The sequence below is a fragment of the Notolabrus celidotus genome, chromosome 23 (genome assembly GCF_009762535.1).
Source record: "Notolabrus celidotus isolate fNotCel1 chromosome 23, fNotCel1.pri, whole genome shotgun sequence".
Lineage (NCBI taxonomy): Eukaryota > Metazoa > Chordata > Actinopteri > Labriformes > Labridae > Notolabrus > Notolabrus celidotus.
In genome coordinates, this window is record NC_048294.1 from 6199017 (window position 1) to 6216892 (window position 17876).

The following is a 17876-nucleotide window of genomic DNA, read 5'->3' on the forward strand; positions in this document are numbered from 1 at the left end:
CCAAGTTATCGTCATGTGCGCACAAGATTACTGTCTTCTTTAAACAAGTGATTGACTTGTGCGCTCAAGATTATCTTGATGAACTCGGCATAAACATTCATTGTTGACGCCCACACACCTTTTTTTCTGATAATGATGTCAGGTTTATAACAGCCATCTTGACAGCAGCTACATGCACTAGAAATTGCTAGGACACCAAACCAGCCATTTATAGAGATAACTGATGAAGCTGCGGTTTAGGTTACGAAGCTTAATTACTAGGTGAGCTAAAATTACTCAAATCAATGTCCTAACAACAGTATTCAGTATTAAATTAGGATATTTCCTCAAACACACCAATATAAAAAAGCACTTAACTCATGAAAACTGAGCCAACTTCTCTCATTTTCTTCTCTTAAGGTTAAATTCGTCTTACATATTCACGTTAGAATCATTAATAAAACTCCACCAGTCTATCACGATCAGTTTATCACGTTGTAGTATCTTGCGTACGTCTCCTCTACAGGCCGACAGCGTGTGGTTGGACATGGACGATGACGATGACATGCCCAGCGCCGACGAGCTCGAGCAGTGGATCGATGATGTTCTCTCAGGGAAGATCGACCCTGATGATGACGATGAGGATGATGATGACGATGATGACGACGACGACGATGATGAGGATGATGACGATGATGATGACGACGATGATGGCGATGATGAGGATGATGATGATGACGACGATGATGACGATGATGATGACGATGATGATGATGACGACGACGATGATGATGATGATGATGACGACGAATAAATGCTAACTAACATCTTTAACAGTATTTAAGCCAGTAGTGGCAAAACCCAAAAGAAGCACCATTTTTTTTTTTACATCTTACAGCAAACACACTCTGTGTCTGTTTGCTTCCTGGACGGTTTCCTGCAAGGGACAAAAATAATGAACCAATGGGAACCTTTTACTCTCAGTCAGGGGGAACATATTTAAAGAAGCAGAGTAACTATTTTGATGAACAGGGTTGCAGGGTTCCTCTCTTACTTTCACAAAATATGCAAACTTCTCATCTTTTAGTTTCACAATGAATGTACGCCATGATGCTAACTTCTCTGATTTTTTTTCTACATAGTGTCACAGACCGGGGTCACCCCATTCACAGTTCCTCAAATTAACTGTAATCCTGTTTCAGTGTCATGTTTTCTACTTGATGAAGAGAAGAAACAATCACTTTGTTGTACTATTTTAAAGGAAAATGAACCTTAATTCACTAGACAGTCTTAAGATCATTACAATCTTGGAAAACTTAAGTATCAGATGATAAAGAAAAATGTCAACATAAGTTGTTTCTGCTCTCGTATTAAAAATGAAATACGAAACTGTTTAAAAAACAAAGCTGTTTGTTTTTGTCATCACTGCCCGAGTGTGTCGTTTTGTGTGTGGCATATAATCAAATACATTGTATGACTGAATATTTCAACTTAATCAACATAAAACTAAAATCCAAATTTCAGCTCCACTTCTAAGTGAGTTCAACAGGACCGAAGCACCCCGATGCAATTTCTCTACACACCTCAGTCTAGCTCTAGTGCAGCTTCAACCAGGGGTGTGTCTAGACTTTTTTCTAACAGGTTGCCAGACTGGGTGACTGACTTTAGCAGGGCTGGATGGAGTGTATGTGTGCAAAAACAAGATAACAATTTTTATCATAATTATCACCAATAATCACATCTACTTTACTACTAGCATGAAAGTATCTAAAGTGCTTTATATTTTTCTCTATTAAGAGGTTGTTTCTACAAAAAACCCACAACAAAATGGTAACATTTAACTCCTCTACATTTAAAGGCACAGTAAGGAACTTTCATGTTATGTTGAATTTAACATTAAAATGACCCCCCTGGAAGAAATCTGTAGTATTTTACAGGAATCAATAATTTATAAATATACAATAATAATAATAATCATTATAATAATAATGATAACCACAACAACATCAACAACAACAACAACAATAATAATAATAATAATAATAATAATAATAATAATAATAATAATAATAGATTAAAATGTTGGATTAATTTGCAATTCATGAAAAAAATTATAATGGTAACAACAACAATAATACTAATACTACTACTAAAAGTAATAATAATAATAATAATAATAATAATAATAATAATAATAATAATGAATTAAAATGTTGGATTAATTTACAATTAAATATATCATTACAAATATTATAATAATCACAATTATAATAACAAAATATTAGTTTTATTATTGTTATTATATATTTTATTAATGTATTGCAAATTGATCAAACAATTTTTTTATCTGCCCTCAATGTTTTATTTTCCAAGTTTTTTATATTAGCAACATGGGAATAGACAAATATACTTGCTGCATGCATAAGTATTATCGTTAGAATTTCAAAAACCTAAAACAATGTCTGGAAAATTATCTAAGAGAACAGACTAGTTTGGAGTGACTTCCTCCAAAGGTTAATGTTGGTTTATTTTTACTGTACATAATTTCACCCCTTATCAAAGGGCCAGCAGCTGTTATCATAACCAACACTTCCACCATACAACCTCCTCAGCCAATCAGATGTTTTTGTTCTAACCTTGCATGTGCAAAATCAGTAAATACTTTCACTTTTCTTTGCTGGTTTCAAAATAATTTGATGGGGCCCCAGATGAAAGGTCCTTGATGACCTATTTTTTTAACTGATTTTCTCTCAGTGCTTTGATTTGCAAAGTTTAAGAAAGATCAAAGTGGGGACTACACATTAACCCAGCTGAGGTTGTTTAGAATTGCTGAAAACTGTAAACTGAACATCTATAGGGGTCATGCACTATCCTCGAAAAGTCAACCTTTTTTACTTTTAAATTCAAAGAGAGAGAGAGAGGTAACATATGGAACAGGTAAAGGTCACACAACATGTTGAAACAGCACAATTTCAAGTTCCCCTTAAGTTGTAGGTTCTAATGTGATGTGAAACCTGAGCAAATATTTCACCATGTACCCTGTCAGCCGTTAAAAAAAAGGACATTGCAGTAGAGAAGTGTCTCTAAAAGACTGCTGGGATCAAGACCCACATTGATTGACAGCACTACTTAATACTCTTAGAAATAAGTGTTCAGCCCAAAAAAATGGTGTGGGGTTTAGTTACACTTTAACTGAAAAATGATTACATGAGGTATCTGACAAGTGTCACGCAGGTCAGATGAAGATGAAGCCTATAAAAGCAGCCAGACCAACCATTTCAAACTGAGAGGAGACTGACCATCCCTGAGGCTGTTTGTGCTCTGCTGTGAGACCAGACAACTACAACCCCAGAACTTGAAAGTGTCTTCCAACACTTGTAGTCTGCCACCGCAAATATGTACTGTGAGTTCGGGGCCTTAAAGGAAAAACTGGCTGCTTTGGAGACCAGGCAGAAGGACAATGAAAACCAGATCACGGCTCTTACAAGCAAAGGTAAATGGAACCTTTGATTATCTTGAAGATGTAAATTAACAAATAGATTAAGCAGTGTGTCATTTAGAGTGTTAATTTGGGTTTGAATATCTTTGCGTTGGACAGAGAGAAAAACTGTGGTTTTTACTGCGGAGGTTGGTCCCAGAGGAGCGATCGGACCTTTTGGCTCAGAGACGACCCTCGTCTACCAGAAAGTGATCACAAATGTTGGAAATGCCTACAATTCATCCACCGGTAAGGGTTTCAGGAAGACTATCAATACTTTTCATGGCTTGCAGAATCCAGATTCATTTAATGTTAATGATTGAATCAAATAAGTTATCTATGTTCTTCACTATTGAGCAAAAAACTGGCAATCCTCCAAGCTAAATACAAGTTTAATCCTAGCTCAAACAATGGCTGCTTTCAGTGAAATGTTGCCCAACATTGTAGAATATCCAACTGAGACTGATTAATGTTTATTTAATTTCATAATCATCTTTAAAGTCAATGAAATCTTGTTCTCTCAGGTGTCTTCACTGCACCGTATGCTGGAGTTTATTACTTCACCATCTTCTACCATGCTGGCGGACGGCCAGGCACACTGCTGTTCCTCTACAAGAACAATGATTGCGTCGTGCAGGCCCAGGGTCACCCAGCAGCCCACGAGAAGGCTCATAACGGGGGAAACGCTGTGTTCCTGCAGCTGCTGGAGGACGACCGAGTCTACGTGCGCATGGATAAAAACTCACACGTGCACGGCTCTGGGTACCACACGACCTTCAGTGGCTTCCTGGTGGAGATCAGAATGCAGTCACTCCTGTGATGCAGTGAATCATATGGAAATGAGTCCTCACTGTAAAGTGTCCTGATCAATGTCAGTGTCATGTCACAATATTATTTTTATGTTGTTTTTTTCCTTTCAAAATGAACCTGATACTTTATGACCTGATTAAATAGCCTCACAGAAATGTGACAATACAGTTTAAATGAATTAAAGTGAGAAATGTCCAATTTTTCTTCTTTTTTTTTTTTGTAAAAGTTTGAACTATGAAAAGATTATGAACTATTAAATGTTGATGCATCTATATGACTTACAGAAGCAAAAACAAAACCAATAGCGAGAATATTAAATATTTCTGTGTAGTGATTTTTTAATAGTAAATGGAAATGAACCCTCTTTATGTGAGAAATAAAATCCCATACCCATACTACAATGCCTCAGAATTCCACCTTTGATTGGTTTATACAGTGCTTCAATAATTTACATACAAATTGATTTTAAGACTATCATAATAATTTACTATATTAAGTTCAGGGCTGTCAGTATTAACAATGCAATCAAACTCCATTAAATTTGTTTCCAATCGTCTGCCTTTTTTGGCCCTTCTTGCACACCATAGTTAAGCTGCTGCAGTATCTTCCTGCTTTCTACTTCCAACTCCAATCTGCTTTTTCAATAATAATATGCACTTTGTGTCTTATTGAATTAAATATCGCCCAAGTTTAACCTACCGCCTATGAGCTAAGCATACAGGTTCAGCTAATCTGACTGATATCAGCAGGGAACCACATCACAAAAGCTGGCAGAGGTCTACTTTGAAGTGTGCGATTCGACACAGTCCTGTGGAGGAAACCAAATTGAGGGAGTTATCTACAGTGCTAGGTAAATAGGTGGCAACAGACTGCAGGCCAGTCAACATTGTGGAAGGATCAAGTTTAAAGAAGGAGTCATGTTGGCATGTTGTGACCAAGCATACAAGACCTGTATAAAAAACAGTAAGTAATCAAACTAGCGGCGCCAGTGGCCTATAGTGGTTTAAGCGCGCCCCATATACAGAACCCATAGTCCTTGTCGCAGAGGTCGCTGGTTCAATTACTGGCCGTAAACAGTTGCAGCATGTCTGAAGCATGTCCTCGCCCTCTCTCTACTCCCCATGTTTCCTGTCTCTCTTCAGCTGTCCTATCACATAAAGGCAAAAATGCCCCGAAAATATAACTTTAAATAAAAAAAAATGAAGAAGAAATTAGTCAAACTGGAAATCCTGAGTAGTTCAAGTGCTGTTGCATTAACCAGGGATCCCTGGATGTTAGGGAAGTATTAGAATTTTCCCGGAATAACAGAGTAGTTGGGAGTGACTTCCTCCAAAGCTTAATGTTGGTTTATTTTTACTGTTCCCATAATTTCACCCCTTATCAAAGGGCCAGCAGCTGTTATCATAACCAACACTTCCACCATACAACCTCCTCAGCCAATCAGATGTTTTTGTTCTAACCTTGCATGTGCAGGATCAGTAAATACTTTCACTTTTCTTTGCTGGTTTCAAAATAATTTGATGGGGCCCCAGATGAAAGGTCCTTGATGACCTATTTTTTTAACTGATTTTCTCTCAGTGCTTTGATTTGCAAAGTTTAAGAAAGATCAAAGTGGGGACTACACATTAGCCCAGCTGAGGTTGTTTAGAATTACTGAAAACTGTAAACTGAACATCTATAGGGGTCATGCACTATCCTCGAAAAGTCAACCTTTTTTACTTTTAAATTCAAAGAGAGAGAGAGAGAGAGAGAGAGAGAGAGAGAGAGAGAGAGAGAGAGAGAGAGAGAGAGAGAGAGAGAGAGAGAGGTATCATATGGAACAGGTAAAGGTCACACAACATGTTGAAACAGCACAATTTCAAGTTCCCCTTAAGTTGTAGGTTCTAATGTGATGTGAAACCTGAGCAAATATTTCACCATGTACCCTGTCAGCCGTTAAAAAAAAGGACATTGCAGTAGAGAAGTTTCTCTAAAAGACTGCTGGGATCAAGACCCACATTGATTGACAGCACTACTTAATACTCTTAGAAATAAGTGTTCAGCCCAAAAAAATGGTGTGGGGTTTAGTTACACTTTAACTGAAAAATGATTACATGAAGTATCTGACAAGTGTCACGCAGGTCAGATGAAGATGAAGCCTATAAAAGCAGCCAGACCAACCATTTGAAACTGAGAGGAGACTGACCATCCCTGAGGCTGTTTGTGCTCTGCTGTGAGACCAGACAACTACAACCCCAGAACTTGAAAGTGTCTTCCAACACTTGTAGTCTGCCACCGCAAATATGTACTGTGAGTTCGGGGCCTTAAAGGAAAAACTGGCTGCTTTTGAGACCGGGCTGAAGGACAATGAAAACCAGATCACGGCTCTTACAAGCAAAGGTAAATGGAACCTTTGATTATCTTGAAGATGTAAATAACAAATAGATTAAGCAGTGTGTCATTTAGAGTGTTAATTGGGTTTGAATATCTTTGCGTTGGACAGAGAGAAAAACTGTGGTTTTTACTGCGGAGGTTGGTCCCAGAGGAGCGATCGGACCTTTTGGCTCAGAGACGACCCTCGTCTACCAGAAAGTGATCACAAATGTTGGAAATGCCTACAATTCATCACCGGTAAGGGTTTCAGGAAGACTATCAATACTTTTCATGGCTTGCAGAATCCAGATTCATTTAATGTTAATGATTGAATCAAATAAGTTATCTATGTTCTTCACTATTGAGCAAAAAACTGGCAATCCTCCAAGCTAAATACAAGTTTAATCCTAGCTCAAACAATGGCTGCTATCAGTGAAATGTTGCCCAACATTGTAGAATATCCAACTGAGACTGATTAATGTTTATTTAATTTCATAATCATCTTTAAAGTCAATGACATCTTGTTCTCTCAGGTGTCTTCACTGCACCGTATGCTGGAGTTTATTACTTCACCATCTTCCACCATGCTGGCGGACGGCCAGGCACACTGCTGTTCCTCTACAAGAACAATGATTGCGTCGTGCAGACCCAGGATCACCCAGCAGTCCACGAGACGGCTCATAATGGGGGAAACGCTGTGTTCCTGCAGCTGCTAGAGGACGACCAAGTCTACGTGCGCATGGATAAAAACTCACACGTGCACGGCTCTGGGTACCACACGACCTTCAGTGGCTTCCTGGTGGAGATCAGAATGCAGTCACTCCTGTGATGCAGTGAATCATATGGAAATGAGTCCTCACTGTAAAGTGTCCTGATCAATGTCAGTGTCATGTCACAATATTATTTTTATGTTGTTTTTTTCCTTTCAAAATGAACCTGATACTTTATGACCTGATTAAATAGCCTCACAGAAATGTGACAATACAGTTTAAATGAATTAAAGTGAGAAATGTCCAATTTTTCTTCTTTTTTTTTTTTGTAAAAGTTTGAACTATGAAAAGATTATGAACTATTAAATGTTGATGCATCTATATGACTTACAGAAGCAAAAACAAAACCAATAGCGAGAATATTAAATATTTCTGTGTAGTGATTTTTTAATAGTAAATGGAAATGAACCCTCTTTATGTGAGAAATAAAATCCCATACCCATACTACAATGCCTCAGAATTCCACCTTTGATTGGTTTATACAGTGCTTCAATAATTTACATACAAATTGATTTTAAGACTATCATAATAATTTACTATATTAAGTTCAGGGCTGTCAGTATTAACAATGCAATCAAACTCCATTAATTTGTTTCCAATCGTCTGCCTTTTTTGGCCCTTCTTGCACACCATAGTTAAGCTGCTGCAGTAGTCTTCCTGCTTTCTACTTCCAACTCCAATCTGCTTTTTCAATAATAATATGCACTTTGTGTCTTATTGAATTAAATATCGCCCAAGTTTAACCTACCGCCTATGAGCTAAGCATACAGGTTCAGCTAATCTGACTGATATCAGCAGGGAACCACATCACAAAAGCTGGCAGAGGTCTACTTTGAAGTGTGCGATTCGACACAGTCCTGTGGAGGAAACCAAATTGAGGGAGTTATCTACAGTGCTAGGTAAATAGGTGGCAACAGACTGCAGGCCAGTCAACATTGTGGAAGGATCAAGTTTAAAGAAGGAGTCATGTTGGCATGTTGTGACCAAGCATACAAGACCTGTATAAAAAACAGTAAGTAATCAAACTAGCGGCGCCAGTGGCCTATAGTGGTTTAAGCGCGCCCCATATACAGAACCCATAGTCCTTGTCGCAGAGGTCGCTGGTTCAATTACTGGCCGTAAACAGTTGCAGCATGTCTGAAGCATGTCCTCGCCCTCTCTCTACTCCCCATGTTTCCTGTCTCTCTTCAGCTGTCCTATCACATAAAGGCAAAAATGCCCCGAAAATATAACTTTAAATTTAAAAAAATTAAGAAGAAATTAGTCAAACTGGAAATCCTGAGTAGTTCAAGTGCTGTTGCATTAACCAGGGATCCCTGGATGTTAGGGAAGTATTAGAATTTTCCCGGAATAACAGAGTAGTTGGGAGTGACTTCCTCCAAAGCTTAATGTTGGTTTATTTTTACTGTTCCCATAATTTCACCCCTTATCAAAGGGCCAGCAGCTGTTATCATAACCAACACTTCCACCATACAACCTCCTCAGCCAATCAGATGTTTTTGTTCTAACCTTGCATGTGCAGGATCAGTAAATACTTTCACTTTTCTTTGCTGGTTTCAAAATAATTTGATGGGGCCCCAGATGAAAGGTCCTTGATGACCTATTTTTTTAACTGATTTTCTCTCAGTGCTTTGATTTGCAAAGTTTAAGAAAGATCAAAGTGGGGACTACACATTAGCCCAGCTGAGGTTGTTTAGAATTACTGAAAACTGTAAACTGAACATCTATAGGGGTCATGCACTATCCTCGAAAAGTCAACCTTTTTTACTTTTAAATTCAAAGAGAGAGAGAGAGAGAGAGAGAGAGAGAGAGAGAGAGAGAGAGAGAGAGAGAGAGAGAGAGAGGTAACATATGGAACAGGTAAAGGTCACACAACATGTTGAAACAGCACAATTTCAAGTTCCCCTTGAGTTGTAGGTTCTAATGTGATGTGAAACCTGAGCAAATATTTCACCATGTACCCTGTCAGCCGTTAAAAAAAAGGACATTGCAGTAGAGAAGTGTCTCTAAAAGACTGCTGGGATCAAGACCCACATTGATTGACAGCACTACTTAATACTCTTAGAAATAAGTGTTCAGCCCAAAAAAATGGTGTGGGGTTTAGTTACACTTTAACTGAAAAATGATTACATGAGGTATCTGACAAGTGTCACGCAGGTCAGATGAAGATGAAGCCTATAAAAGCAGCTAGACCAACCATTTCAAACTGAGAGGAGACTGACCATCCCTGAGGCTGTTTGTGCTCTGCTGTGAGACCAGACAACTACAACCCCAGAACTTGAAAGTGTCTTCCAACACTTGTAGTCTGCCACCGCAAACATGTGCTGCGAGTTCGGGGCCTTAAAGGAAAAACTGGCTGCTTTTGAGACCAGGCTGAAGGACAATGAAAACCAGATCGCGGCTCTTACAAGCAAAGGTAAATGGAAACATTAGTTATCTTGAAGATGTAAATCAACAAATAGATTAAGCAGTGTGTCATTTTAAGTGTTAAATTGGGTTTGAATATCTTTGCGTTGAACAGAGAGAAAAACTGTGGTTTTTACTGCGGAGGTTGGTCCCAGAGGAGCCATCAGACCTTCTGGCTCAGAGACGACCCTCGTCTACCAGAAAGTGATCACAAATGTTGGAAATGCCTACAATTCATTCACCGGTAAGGGTTTCAGGAAGACTATCAATACTTTTCATGGCTTGCAGAATCCAGATTCATTTGTTAATGATTGAATCAAATAAGTTATCTATGTTCTTCACTATTGAGCAAAAAACTGGCAATCCTCCAAGCTAAATACAAGTTTAATCCTAGCTCAAACAATGGCTGCTATCAGTGAAATGTTGCCCAACATTGTAGAATATCCAACTGAGACTGATTAATGTTTATTTAATTTCATAATCATCTTTAAAGTCAATGACATCTTGTTCTCTCAGGTGTCTTCACTGCACCGTATGCTGGAGTTTATTACTTCACCATCTTCCACCATGCTGGCGGACGGCCAGGCACACTGCTGTTCCTCTACAAGAACAATGATTGCATCGTGCAGACCCAGGATCACCCAGCAGTCCACGAGACGGCTCATAATGGGGGAAACGCTGTGTTCCTGCAGCTGCTAGAGGACGACCAAGTCTACGTGCGCATGGATAAAAACTCACACGTGCACGGCTCTGGGTACCACACGACCTTCAGTGGCTTCCTGGTGGAATGTGAGGGCTGATCAGAAAGCAGTCACTCCTGTGATGCAGTGAATCATATGGAAATGAGTCCTCACTGTAAAGTGTCCTGATCAATGTCAGTGTCATGTCACAATATTATTTTAATGTTGTTTTTTTCCTTTCAAAATGAACCTGATACTTTATGACCTGATTAAATAGCCTCACAGAAATGTGACAATACAGTTTAAATGAATTAAAGTGAGAAATGTCCAATTTTTCTTCTTTTTTTTTTTGTAAAAGTTTGAACTATGAAAAGATTATGAACTATTAAATGTTGATGCATCTATATGACTTACAGAAGCAAAAACAAAACCAATAGCGAGAATATTAAATATTTCTGTGTAGTGATTTTTTAATAGTAAATGGAAATGAACCCTCTTTATGTGAGAAATAAAATCCCATACCCATACTACAATGCCTCAGAATTCCACCTTTGATTGGTTTATACAGTGCTTCAATAATTTACATACAAATTGATTTTAAGACTATCATAATAATTTACTATATTAAGTTCAGGGCTGTCAGTATTAACAATGCAATCAAACTCCATTCATTTTGTTTCCAATCGTCTGCCTTTTTTGGCCCTTCTTGCACACCATAGTTAAGCTGCTGCAGTGTCTTCCTGCTTTCTACTTCCAACTCCAATCTGCTTTTTCAATAATAATATGCACTTTGTGTCTTATTGAATTAAATATCGCCCAAGTTTGACCTACCGCCTATGAGCTAAGCATACAGATTCAGCTAATCTGACTGATATCAGCAGGGAACAGCATCACAAAATCTGGCAGAGGTCTACTTTGAAGTGTGCGATTCGACACAGTCCTGTGGAGGAAACCAAATTGAAGGAGTGATCTACAGTGCTAGGTAAATAATGGCTAATGGCGCTGTACTTGTCTGCTGTATTTGGAAAATATTCAGTGCTTTACTTTGCTCAGTGATGAGCAGAGGAACATCTTTGTTTACATATCTCTGGGTTGTTAAAGTTTAACAGTAATTAGAGATAATACTGTTTTCTTATTGCACAATCGGCCTCATTTCATAAGGGGGCATTAAAAGTTAACGGATCACTAGATATAAACAGTGCAGCAGCAGATCAGATCAAATCAGTGAGGGCTACATGACTGAGGGATTCTTTTACAAACCCTTGTGGATTAATAAAGTCGCGATGTTGTGGTGTGTTTTGCTGTTGTGCGGCTTGACTTTGGCTCAGGATGATCATACCTTTCTTGAAACACCAGCATGCTTGGCCAACATGTGTGACAGATTGAAGAAGTTTGATGCCTTGGGAGAGAAACTCCAAACTCTGGAAGCCAGGTTACAAAATAGTGAATCCAGGCTACAGAGCAGTGAAACCAGGCTACAGCGCAGTGAAACCAGGCTGCAAAGCTGTGAAACCAGGCTGCAAAACGGAGAAAACCAGATTCAAGAACTGAAGAGCAAAGGTGAAGTTAATAGTTTCATGCATTTCTTTGGGATTGATATGCATTTCAGCGACGCATTACAGTTCTAAAATAAATGTCATACAGTGAAAGTACAGAGAGTTTTTGAAAAGAAAACAAAGAGAGAGAAATGCAGCAAATATTTAACAGATGTTTCCATAAATGCTTCACAAAGTCATGTCCTCATTATGTTTTCTTTGAAACAGAGAGACCCAAGGTGATATTCAGTGCAGCGTTGGGAGGTACAGCTGTTGGACCTTTCAACACAGACAAGACTTTACTCTACAAGGCGATTACCAATATTGGCAATGCCTACAATGCAGCCACAGGTAATACCCACAACCACATCACTCCTTTAGGGGAAACTGTGATATGAGGACAGGAAAGGGTACGAGCAGCTGGTAAGAAGTTCAAGTATTGGGATGCTAAGGGATTAAATGTAGATGTGGCTGTCGGCTGCCGTAGTAGACACACTCTGCAGTAAAGGCTAGCTTTAGGGTTAAGGTTTAGCATTAGGGCTAGGGTTATTGTCGGGGTAAGGGTAATGGTTAAGGGGTTAGGGTTTGAGGTTAGGGTCAGGGATTAGGGTTTAGGATCAGGAATACAGGTTTTAGGGTTAGAGTTAGGGTCAGGGTTTAGGGTTACAGTTAGATCTAGGGTCAAGGGTTAGGGCTAGAGTTAGGGTCAGGGTTTAGGGTTGGGGTCAGGGGTTAGGGTCAGGGTTTAGGGTTGGGGTCAGGGGTTAGGGTCAGGGTTTAGGGTTACGGTTAGATCTAGGGTCAAGGGTTACGGTTAGAGTTAGGGTCAGGGTTCAGGCTAGGGTCAGTGGTTAGGGTCAGGGTGTAGGGGTTAATGATTGGGTTATGGGTTAGGGTCAGGGGTTAGGATTAGGGTTAAGGACAAGGGGTTAGGGACAAGGTTAAGGGTTAGGGTCAGGGTTTAGGGCTAGGGTCAGGGTTTAGGGCTAGGGTCAGGGTTTAGGGGTTAGTGATTTGGTTAGGGTCAGGGTTTAGGTTTAAGGTTAGGTTCAGGGGTTAGGATTAGGGTTAAGGACAAGGGGTTAGGGTCAGGGTTTAGGGTTTCGGTTAGATCTAGGGTCAGGGTTAAGGGTTAGGGTCAGGGTTTAGGGGTTAGTGATTGGGTTAGGGTCAAGGTTTGGGTTAGGGGTTAGGGGTTAGTGATTGGGTTTAGGTTTAAGGTTAGGTTCAGGGGTTAGGATTAGGGTTAAGGACAAGGGGTTAGGGTCAGGGTTTAGGGTTTAGTGATTGGGTTAGGGTCAAGGTTTAGGGTCAGGGTTAAGGGTTAGGGTCAGGATTTAGGGGTTAGTGATTGGGTTAGGGTCAAGGTTCAGGGTCAGGGTTTAGGGGTTAGGGGTTAGTGATTGGATTAGGGTCAGGTTTAGGGGTCAGTGATCAGGTTAGGGTAAAGGTCAGGGGTTAGGGTTTTGTTCATGGTTAAGGGTTAGGGTTAATAGTTTGGTTTAGGGTTTAGGGTTTAGGGTTAGGATCAGGATTATGGGTTAGGGTAAGGTAAGAGTAACACTTGTGATTTTATAATTGTGATTTTTATAATTCTTCTGAAAACAATGAAAAAAGAATGAAGCCGTCACTCTCTTGTTCTCACAGGTACCTTCACTGCACCTGTGGCTGGAGTGTATTTCTTCACCTTCTTCCACCATGCTGGAGGACAACATGAGACGATTCTGTTTCTCTACAAGAACAACCAGCGCATAGTGCAGACCCAGGACCACAGGGCCGTCCACGAGACCGCTCATAACGGAGGAAACGCTGTGTCCCTGCAGCTGCAGGCAGGCGACCGAGTCTACGTGCGTATGCTGAAAAACTCATACGTGTATTGCTCCGGCTACCACACGACCTTCAGTGGTTTCCTGGTGGAGAAATGAGAACAGATGCAGTGAATACTCAGAAAAAGAGTCCTCACGGTAAAGTCAGAATATTCTATGTTTGTCAAAATTACATGTGTTACCATATGGTCTGATTAAAAAAAGCCATGCAGAAAAGTGATGAGAAAATTTGAATGAATTCAAGTGAGCAATGCAAACCACATCTGTGCTTTTTGTGTAAAAGTTTGTACTATGAAAAGGTTTAACTGGTTATGAAAGAGACTGAATTGAATGCTGATGCCTCTGTATGACTCATAAAAGTAAAAACGAAACCATTAGCAAGAATACAAAATATTTGTATATAGTCATTTTTAATAATAACTGGAATTAAATGTGAGTGATTGTCAGCAGAATAGAATTTAACCCCAAATTATCCGTTAAGTGTGATCGCTTCTGTAGGTTAAACTGTATTCCTAGACAAGAAAGACAAGAACAGTCTGAACAGTATTGTTAAAGTCTGCTCTAAAATTATTGGTGTACAGCAGCAAGATGGAGGAACAGTGTCACCAATAAAGCCAGAGGGATAATAAGCCAACCTGGACACATCCTCGCCAAGGAGTTCTCTCTAATGCCCTCAGGAGGGCGCTATCTCACTCCTCTTAGAAAACAAACAGATACTCAAATTCTTGTATATTTTAACCCTCCTGTTATGTTCGTTTCTCAGGAACAGCAATAATGTTCCTGGGTCAGTTTAACACGGGGCATATTTAATTATCCAAAAGTGTCAGAACCCCAAATATTCCCAATAAACATTTTTAAAATCTAATTATTAACTCCATTACTAACCATTTACATCAATATTTAGTGCAATGGTGTTCTTTAATTCTAATAGATCATGCTTTAATGAAGATATCTCACTCGTTTTGAATGAAAATTCATGTTTAAAGTGTGTGTGTGTGTGTGTGTGTGTGTGTGTGTGTGTGTGTGTGTGTGTGTGTGTGTGTGTGTGTGTACGGGATTGGGGTGAAATATGTCACACAGTTGCAAAGAAACAACTAGTATTTCACACTTCTGACTCCTTCTGGCCTCCACTTTGACTGCCGGGTCAAATTGACCCACACAGTATCTCTATAAACATGCAGAAGGGGGGGTTGCAAATGTGTGAAATCAACCATTTCATTTTATATGTTGGTTTCACCTATTAAGCCAAGCAGAAGAAGTTTCATACCGAAAAAAAATACTTTGGACACATTTTTGGGGGGATTTTTTAACTTTAAAAAGGGTCAATTTGACCCGCAACATAACAGGAGGGTTAATTTATTCTTTTACTCTTTATGACAAGTCCCTTCTTGCACTGTTGTTGTCACTGACATGTTGACTGTTGAGTGTTGTTTGTCTGTTTACTAATGTTTGTGTTGTTTATCGACAAGCTGGTACACTGCAAAAAGAATTGCCCTCTGGGATTAATACAGTTCTCCTAATCTGAATCTGATTATGTTGTAGTTCTCTGCGAATGTATTAAATACTTAAAACAGCTTATTTTGTCTTTCATTCTTTCTTTCTTTCTTTCTTTCTTTCTTTTTTTAAAAAACATTTTTTGGGCATTTTTGCCTTTATGATAGGACAGCTGAAGAGAGACAGAAAATGTGCAGAGCAGAGAGAGGAGGAGGACATGCAGTAAATGGTCAAGGCTGGAATCGAACCTACGACCTCTGAGATGAGGACTATAGCCTCTGTATGTGGGGCACTTAGACCGCTAGGCCACCAGCACTCCTTATTCTGTCTTTCAATTTTGGAAAAATATGTTTTTGGTTATAAAACCTTGTAAATTAGTGGTATTGTTGTTAATACAAATTTTATAAGTAATAAAATATTATATATAACTTATATTGTATAATATCAAATGAAGTGAAATGACTCCAACTCCACGTGGAGTTGGAGTTGCAGGCTCCATTAATTGCAGGCTCCATTAATGCTGAACTGTACATACAGATGTTGTGCTGCCTTTCAGACAATGCCTTTTACAGGGAAGACCTTACATGTTTCAGCAAGACAATGCCAAACCACATTCTGCATGTATTACAGGTTGTAGAGGAGTCCAGTCCATTATCAATTTAACCAGCTGGTCACCTGTTGAAAACATTTGACACATCATGACAGCATTTCACTTTCAGAACTCCAGAAACTGAACTCCTGGGTTCTTAAATGTTGAAACTGAGAAATGTTATTGTTGTATGAAAAATATGATGCACATTTTAAATTTGACCACTGCAACATGTTTCCCAAAAGTAGGAACAGGGGCATGTTTATCATTCTGTTGCATCATCCTACAATAGGCCTTCTTGACTCTGGGATATCAAAGTTTAACTAAGTGCCAGTAAATGGGCTTCATTCTGTTTTCTTGTTAAATATTAGCATTGATTAGGAAGGGAAGTTAAAAATTAACAGATCACCTATAAAAGAAAGAGAAGCTGTGGATCACATCATTGAGAGACTCATCTTCAAACCAACCTGAACGATGAAATTCACCACGGTGTTGTGTGTTCTGCTGTTTTCCGGCTTGGCTTTGGCGCAGGATGAGGCTATTGCTTTTAGACTATTACCATGCTTTACCAACCTGTGTGAGCGCATAAGAGAGTTTGATGCCATGACAGAGAAACTCCAAGCTTTGGAGACCAAAGTGAAGGACAGTGAAAACCAGATTGTGGAGCTGAAGAACAGAGGTAAAGTGTGTTAGAGCATGCAAATGAGGAGAAGCAGAATAATAACAACAGAAGAAGTCAAGAGATAAAAGTGATGTGTTCAGACACACAGTTCACATGGTTTCCAGAGGGCTTTAATCAGTATAACATGAGTAATGTCTTCATGATGTTTCCTTCAACACAGAAACAACCAAGGTGATATTCAGCGCTGCAGTGGGAGGAGAAGGAGGACAAAGCAGGACTGTTGGCCCTTTCAACACCAACACAATTTTAACGTACGAAAAAGTGTTCACAAACATCGGCAACGCCTACAATGCAGCCACAGGTAATACTCATGATTAACTACATGGTGTCTTTGAGATCAGTTTTATAAAGAGTAACCCTCACAAAGACACAGCCGACCACAGGACGTGTTCGCCCTGTGAGAGAGACAAAAAGGACTTCATGACATTCTTGTTTTACTCAAATCAGATCTCAAACTCTGAAAGATATGAAAGTGTTGAGGACCACTGATGATTGTGAACACCCTGTTGTTTCCACAGGTACCTTCACTGCACCTGTTGCAGGCGTTTATTACTTCACCATGTTCTTTCATGCTGGAGGAAGCCATGAGGCTCAACTGTATTTGTACAAGAACTCCGATCTGGTGATCGTGACCCATGATCATCGATCTGACACCGACACGGCTGATAATGGAGGAAACGCAGTGTTCCTGCAGCTGCAGCAAGGAGACCAGGTGTATGTGATGCTGCTTGAAAAATGTCATGTGTGGGGATCTGACTTCCACACAACCTTCAGTGGGTTTTTGGTCACTCAGATGTAAAATTGGTGGATTGATTAACGCTACTACTTTATTTTAAATGTGATAAACCAGGAGGATGTTGAGCTTGAATAAATACCTGGAGAAATATCCATCACTTCAACAAGATACTGAGGTTAACCCAAGAGGTTAAACCATGTTCACATATCCTTTCCTTTGGCATCACTCTTCAAATAAACTTAACTTCCACATGATTTTTCATCGTGTTTGTCTTTGTTGGGTTATTTCATCCATACAGATGCACAACACAACTTCATTTCTTGATTTTTTTTAATCATTTTTTACAATGTTTATTTGAGATTCTGCAAAATTAGAGGCAAAGCTGCTTATTTACTGCACAGTCATATGCACTTCTTTAGAAAACCTGAATCCTTTACCAGAGATGGGGACCAGAGTTTGGGACTAGGACTTGAGTCACTATTAAGTCGCACACAAACGTGCTTTGAGACTTCGAGAACAGTCTTGTCATTATGTATTTT

At 39.3% G+C, this 17876-nt stretch overlaps 6 protein-coding genes across 6 annotated transcripts in view; all 6 read left to right on the top strand.

Moving 5' to 3' along the window:
* The window catches only part of casq1b (calsequestrin 1b), a 38899-nt gene extending 37558 nt beyond the window's left edge, over nt 1-1341 (top strand). Inside the window, exon 11 of the mRNA XM_034676739.1 lies at nt 506-1341. Coding sequence (XP_034532630.1) covers nt 506-793 — 288 coding nt within the window. The 3' untranslated portion in view covers nt 794-1341. The remainder of the gene's footprint in view (nt 1-505) is intronic.
* Nucleotides 1342-3278: 1937 nt separating this feature from the next.
* LOC117807568 (complement C1q-like protein 4) lies at nt 3279-4434 on the top strand. Its single transcript, XM_034676897.1, has 3 exons — nt 3279-3472; nt 3578-3706; nt 3982-4434. The coding sequence occupies exons 1-3, from the start codon at nt 3376-3378 to the stop codon at nt 4275-4277; spliced, it is 522 nt and encodes a 173-aa protein (XP_034532788.1). The 5' UTR covers nt 3279-3375; the 3' UTR covers nt 4278-4434.
* A 2604-nt stretch (nt 4435-7038) lies between these two features.
* On the top strand, nt 7039-7700 carry LOC117807777 (caprin-2-like). The gene is made up of 2 exons (XM_034677182.1): nt 7039-7051; nt 7153-7700. The coding sequence occupies exons 1-2, from the start codon at nt 7039-7041 to the stop codon at nt 7446-7448; spliced, it is 309 nt and encodes a 102-aa protein (XP_034533073.1). The 3' UTR covers nt 7449-7700.
* A 1759-nt stretch (nt 7701-9459) lies between these two features.
* Nucleotides 9460-10966, top strand: LOC117807490 (complement C1q-like protein 4). Its single transcript, XM_034676803.1, has 3 exons — nt 9460-9805; nt 9911-10039; nt 10312-10966. The coding sequence occupies exons 1-3, from the start codon at nt 9709-9711 to the stop codon at nt 10593-10595; spliced, it is 510 nt and encodes a 169-aa protein (XP_034532694.1). The 5' UTR covers nt 9460-9708; the 3' UTR covers nt 10596-10966.
* Nucleotides 10967-11695: 729 nt separating this feature from the next.
* LOC117807489 (complement C1q subcomponent subunit C-like) lies at nt 11696-14588 on the top strand. The gene is made up of 3 exons (XM_034676802.1): nt 11696-12035; nt 12239-12361; nt 13658-14588. The coding sequence occupies exons 1-3, from the start codon at nt 11711-11713 to the stop codon at nt 13933-13935; spliced, it is 726 nt and encodes a 241-aa protein (XP_034532693.1). The 5' UTR covers nt 11696-11710; the 3' UTR covers nt 13936-14588.
* Nucleotides 14589-16091: 1503 nt separating this feature from the next.
* On the top strand, nt 16092-17500 carry LOC117807530 (complement C1q-like protein 4). Its single transcript, XM_034676850.1, has 3 exons — nt 16092-16598; nt 16762-16902; nt 17120-17500. Exons 1-3 carry the CDS (start codon nt 16394-16396, stop codon nt 17398-17400), a joined length of 627 nt encoding a protein of 208 aa, XP_034532741.1. The 5' UTR covers nt 16092-16393; the 3' UTR covers nt 17401-17500.
* Nucleotides 17501-17876: the final 376 nt, after the last annotated feature.

Coding starts and splice junctions, on each gene's coding strand:
- LOC117807530 (XM_034676850.1), top strand. CDS start 16,394: ATGAAATTCACCACGGTGTTGTGTGTTCTGCTGTTTTCCGGCTTGGCT. Junction 16,599..16,761: donor TGTGGAGCTGAAGAACAGAG/GTAAAGTGTGTT, acceptor CCTTCAACACAG/AAACAACCAAGGTGATATTC. Junction 16,903..17,119: donor CGCCTACAATGCAGCCACAG/GTAATACTCATG, acceptor TTGTTTCCACAG/GTACCTTCACTGCACCTGTT.
- LOC117807568 (XM_034676897.1), top strand. CDS start 3,376: ATGTACTGTGAGTTCGGGGCCTTAAAGGAAAAACTGGCTGCTTTGGAG. Junction 3,473..3,577: donor CACGGCTCTTACAAGCAAAG/GTAAATGGAACC, acceptor TGCGTTGGACAG/AGAGAAAAACTGTGGTTTTT. Junction 3,707..3,981: donor TGCCTACAATTCATCCACCG/GTAAGGGTTTCA, acceptor TTGTTCTCTCAG/GTGTCTTCACTGCACCGTAT.
- LOC117807489 (XM_034676802.1), top strand. CDS start 11,711: ATGACTGAGGGATTCTTTTACAAACCCTTGTGGATTAATAAAGTCGCG. Junction 12,036..12,238: donor TCAAGAACTGAAGAGCAAAG/GTGAAGTTAATA, acceptor TCTTTGAAACAG/AGAGACCCAAGGTGATATTC. Junction 12,362..13,657: donor TGCCTACAATGCAGCCACAG/GTAATACCCACA, acceptor TTGTTCTCACAG/GTACCTTCACTGCACCTGTG.
- LOC117807490 (XM_034676803.1), top strand. CDS start 9,709: ATGTGCTGCGAGTTCGGGGCCTTAAAGGAAAAACTGGCTGCTTTTGAG. Junction 9,806..9,910: donor CGCGGCTCTTACAAGCAAAG/GTAAATGGAAAC, acceptor TGCGTTGAACAG/AGAGAAAAACTGTGGTTTTT. Junction 10,040..10,311: donor TGCCTACAATTCATTCACCG/GTAAGGGTTTCA, acceptor TTGTTCTCTCAG/GTGTCTTCACTGCACCGTAT.